Genomic DNA, 5039 nt, shown 5'->3' on the forward strand with positions numbered 1-5039 from the left:
AATCTAATTGCATTTAAAAATTTTGTCAATACCATTACCGATACTGCTATTGTTACTGTTACAAGATGAGAATTATGAATTTGTCACATTTACTGTTATTGTTTGCCCCTAAACTATAACAATAATAATAAATGTGACAAATTCGTAATTCAAGTGTAATCAGAAGTAGTCCAATTATGTTTAAGATTATGACCTATTACGAGTGATCTATCAATATAATCCTATTACAAGCATACCAATTTTCATTATAGATTGATAAACGTGACTTTAATACTTATGAACTATTTAGGCCTCAACTTGAAGTTGGTAGAATAAACTATTACAGTCAACTCTATGTTTAAGACTCTAAATATAATAATGATATTTGTAACTATTTATAACTCCTTGTTACTATAATATCGATGCAGTGCCCTCAAACACTCCTTCATTTTGAGCACAGAAATGCGTAGTTTGAATAAAAAACGAGAGGAAAAAAAATCAAAATGAGTGTATGTTAATGACGTTGCTGTGAGAATAATGTTTATTGCTTTCAAATCCAATAGTAATAAACAGACTTATGCATACTATTGGTTGCAACATTGTGGGGGCTATAGAAATTCTTTACCAAATAAAAAATAACAAATAGCGGAACAAATTTGTATATTTAGCACTGCTTCTCTACATGAATAAATAATATAGAATTTAACAGAACTGATATCCAAGCAGAACAAAAGATTAACATATAGTAACGACCAAAATCTGTCAAAGCTTTAGAATCTAAAAAAGATCCCAAAATGAAGGTAACATTCATTAACCTGTACCTATCGACTAGCCAAGAGGGGAGCCTTTAACTAAAACAGAGGGATGAAACTGAGCCAACGTGTTCTCTTCCTCCCTCCCCAGCAAAAAAGAGGGGGAAAAAAAAGAGAGAGAGAGAGAGAGACCAAATTTGCTACTCGCATTTGATCGACCGGTAGATGTGACGAACAAAGAACAGGGCTGCACGGAAGCCTACAGTTCCGAGCATCAGAAAGAAGCCATAGCAGATGCAAGCCATGTACCCGAAAAAGAAAGAAGTTTGCATGAAACCCGACATATCGGACCGTGCATAATAATAGTACAGGCAGTAACCATAGATGAACAGACCGGTTGAGCCACCACAAAGGAAAGATCTGAAACCACGTCAGGAATACAATTCAGGCAAGAGGGGAGTAGGTGAATCATTAAGACCCCGTTTAGTAACAATTTCATCTTTGACTTTTGGATTTTGAAAATTAAACCCATTTCCTCCTCATTTCTTACAATGATTTGCATCTTTCTTAAGTATAAGATTGAATTCTTAGCCAAATTCCCAATTCCAAAAACAAGCTTTTAAAATTAAAATTGGCTTGGGTTTTTAAACCATTGGTAAAAAGTAGATGACAATGGATGAAAAAATTTAGAGGTAAAAGTAGTGTCTATAGACTTTATTTTTTGAAATAAAAACTAAAAACAAAATGATTATCAAATGAGGCCTTAGTTTTTAGTTTTTAGTTTTTTAAAATTAAGCCCACAAATATTCATTCCAACTCTAAATTTCTTAATTTTTTATTCAACATTTTACCAATGTTTTCAAAAACCAAACTAAAATTTGAAAACTAAAAAAAAAAAATAGTTTTTAGAAAGAAATTTTTTAAATCTTGTTTTTGTTTTTGGAATTTGGCTAAGAATTCAACTATTTTACTTAAGAAATATGCAAATCAGAGTAAGAAATTGGGATGAATTAGGCTTATTTTAAAAAACAAAAAACAAAATAGTTACTAGATGAGGCATAAGATCTTCAAGTCTATGATAAGAGAATGGAAAAAAAAAAATGAAATAGACGGAAATGCCTTAAAAGAAACAGAGTGAATCATATGACTGCGCCCAAATGATGTATTGTCTATTTAAATGTATGTGTAAATGAGAAGAAATGGGAATCAGTGAATGAGTGCTAGCAATAACATTGGAAGAGATGAGAAAGGGAAGTGTCCAAGGAAGAAAATTTGTGTACCTCCACCACCATTCATGATCTTCAGCGGTTAACTGAAAGTAGGTCAAAGCTACGGTAATGAAAGCAGTCACTATCAGAAGGATGATGAAGACAATAAATAGAATGCTGTAAATTGTGTATATCTTGTGACCCCAGACACTAGCAAATATGTAGTAAAGCTCAATGTATATAGCACTGAAAGGGAGAAACCCTGCCATTGCCATCTGAGGAACAGTACTCCTATACCAAGGTAACTGCGGAATTTCTCGAGGATACTTTGTGGTGCGACATGGAGCTTGAAATTCGATCCTACTATTTTTTCCTGCTATACCACCCAAAACAAGCAATGGTGATGTTACCAATGTCCATATGAGAACTATCACCACAATTGTGCCAAAGGGAAGTGCAGCGGTTGCATTGTAAACGATAGCCACAGTGTTAAGAAAGCAGAATGTGAAAAAAAGAGGCCCACAGAAAAGGCAACCAGTCAGCAACAGATTCCTCACCTTCCAAACAGAAGGAAAAAGGTATTAGATCATTCTATAGCGTTATAGTTTTATTCTGGTAAGTTACAATTTGTAAGAACAGAATCATCTCCACATACCCAGTTTGTTCCTTCAAGTTGGCAATAGAACGACGCTGCTGTATATCCTGCAATCCCAGATGTGAGTGCATATATGACCACCAGGGCAGTAAACAAAGCTCCTCGGTTGTATGGATAAAACACACCAACTAATGCCAACATAAATATGAAAACTGTACTGAAAAATGAAAATAATAGGAGAAGATATGAGCCTCAGACTTGCAGGTGTGACATAAAGTTTAGACAAATGAGGATAAGCATCTTACAGGGTGAACAACTGAGTGCCAGAACCAAGGGCTGCAGCAAACAATGATTTGTATTTTGGGAATCGAAAGACATCGCCGTGGATGTATTTCCAACCAGTCTCTTCTTGATCATCAGCTGCTTCCTCATCTTGTGCATACCTGAGAAGTTATAGAAGTTTATCAATGCATTAGCAAATTTGGGAAGGTTGAAAATATTTACTCAATGGATTAACTGATAAATCTTACTTCATAAAGTCATTCTTCAAGACACGCATCAGAATGGTGGCAAGAAAACCGGTCAAAAGAAGAACTGTTACACATGAGTTAATAATTGAAAACCAATGAATTTCCAAGTGATGTGGCAATGACGAGGACTGCGAGTACTTATCCATCCTCTTCTCAAAGGAAGTATCTGTTTCTCTCCACTTCACAGTATACATAAACTCAACATCGACATCCTTGTCTTCTGTCAGATCCACCACAGAATGTGGATCCATTCGAGCACTAATTTCAATAACACGATCTTTATTGTAAGAAATATCAAATTGGATGTGCTTGAACAGGAAATATTTATATTCACTTGGATCATCCCTGCCTTCCCTATCAACCTTTCCAATGAAACCCCAGATAGGCAAATCATCATAATACATCTGAAAGTAATAATCTTTCTTCACTGCAGCCCGAAACTGAGCAACTTCTTCCTTTGATAACTTGCTTTTACAAGCAACTTCTGTATCTTTCTCTCTTCTAAAGTCAAGCTTGTAGGGAGCACTAACAAGACGGTCTCCATTCAAAACCTCACCAAGAGCTTCCTTTTTCTCTTTTACATCGCCTGCCATTCACATGATATTTATGAACCGAAACTAAACAAATATTAACAAGTGCAGCCTTCATACACATACCGTTTAAACGAAGACTGAGATAAAAGGGAGCTATTCACTAGTAATGGCAAAGTTTTCTTCAATCAATTTATCTGATAAATCTTAGGAAAGTAGTATAACGATCGATTTCTATGTTAAGAACAAAGACAATGGGCAAAACAAATGCCTTAAAAGATATCTATGAAACAAGTTTTCTTTGTTATTTTCCTGAAAATGATGTGATAGAAGGGTGCAAAAAACAATAAGACAAAGCAACTGGAAAATCATCCGACTGGTCAAACATTAGGTAGATGATGACTATATGTACGCAATGAATCAAGATTCGAGAATGTAATCACACAAGGAAAGGAGAAAACCTGGTGAGCAGAAAGGCAGATCAAAGTAGCGGTAGGTTTCGCTGAAATGACACAGAAAACCAAGACGATCAGCAAAATAAACATCTAAAACACAAACAACCGGCCAAACTTTGGTCCAAATCATTAAAAATTAAATTCCACCAAACAATAATAATAATAATAAACAACCCATATCTCCACCTATGAATTCATTACATCAGCACCACACCATAAGCAATCTAATCTAATCACAACACTCCAAACCGAATCCTCAACCGCCATTGGCCGCATTTCATTTTCCCAAATCCAAATATTTCAAGTGCCACATTAAAGAAAACCATTTCAATTCAACAAAGCGAAACAAACATATAAATACAGGGCATGGTGCGATCAAAATCAAATCAAAGAACATGAACGAATGCACAGCAAGAAAACACAAGATGGGTTAAAGAAATTAGATATCTGTAGATTCAATTACGGATCCAAATCCCAAGAAGAGAAGGAATAATTACCTGGGGTTGTGAAATGGGCCGACCTTATTGGCGTAAAGAGGAACGGGGTCGCCTTCGCTGTAGCGGTGATCGGAGGCATCCGGTGCCACCTGAATGGCACAGATTGCGATCCAGAAAAGGGTGAAGATCAGAGAGTTCTTCATGCTCCGATCAGGAGATCTCCGGCGAGAGAGAGCGAGAGAGAGAAGGAACAGAAACCGCGAGTGAATAAAGAAATTGGGATAAATAGATAAAATAAGGAAGAGAAGGGGTCTCTATGTTTCATTTCTACCGTCTTGTTTGTGTTTCGGTTTGAAGGGGAGAGAGAGATTCTGTGTGTTGGGACCCACCGCAAAGGGAAATCCAAATCGCTTAAAAGCCAGGTCGGACGCCCACGTGTCACTTTTTTAAGCCCACTATGAAAAACTTTTGTCGGTCACGTTCCAAATTGGATCTTCTCTCTCTCTCTCTCTCTACATATATATTAATTTATCCATTCTCTCTCTCTCTCTTT

General features: G+C 36.2%; 1 protein-coding gene across 1 annotated transcript; it reads right to left on the reverse strand.

Annotated features, from left to right (window-relative positions):
* Window positions 1–615: 615 nt before the first annotated feature.
* On the reverse strand, window positions 616–4830 carry LOC120068160 (transmembrane 9 superfamily member 3-like). Its single transcript, XM_039019864.1, has 7 exons — window positions 4547–4830; window positions 4056–4096; window positions 3065–3650; window positions 2840–2977; window positions 2595–2751; window positions 2012–2496; window positions 616–1151 (listed from the first exon to the last, which is right to left on the reverse strand). Exons 1-7 carry the CDS (start codon window positions 4687–4689, stop codon window positions 932–934), a joined length of 1770 nt encoding a protein of 589 aa, XP_038875792.1. The 5' UTR covers window positions 4690–4830; the 3' UTR covers window positions 616–931.
* Between the last annotated feature and the right edge of the window lie 209 nt (window positions 4831–5039).

This window comes from Benincasa hispida, chromosome 12, assembly GCF_009727055.1.
Source record: "Benincasa hispida cultivar B227 chromosome 12, ASM972705v1, whole genome shotgun sequence".
In the NCBI taxonomy this organism is placed as follows: Eukaryota; Viridiplantae; Streptophyta; class Magnoliopsida; order Cucurbitales; family Cucurbitaceae; genus Benincasa; species Benincasa hispida.

Excerpts from the sequence above, each read along its gene's own strand:
- LOC120068160 (XM_039019864.1), bottom strand. The coding sequence starts at position 4,689 with ATGAAGAACTCTCTGATCTTCACCCTTTTCTGGATCGCAATCTGTGCC. Across the intron at positions 4,097-4,546 it reads GGCCCATTTCACAACCCCAG|CGAAACCTACCGCTACTTTG; the intron begins GTAATTATTCCT and ends GTGTCATTTCAG. Across the intron at positions 2,978-3,064 it reads TTGAAGAATGACTTTATGAA|GTATGCACAAGATGAGGAAG; the intron begins GTAAGATTTATC and ends ATAACTTCTCAG.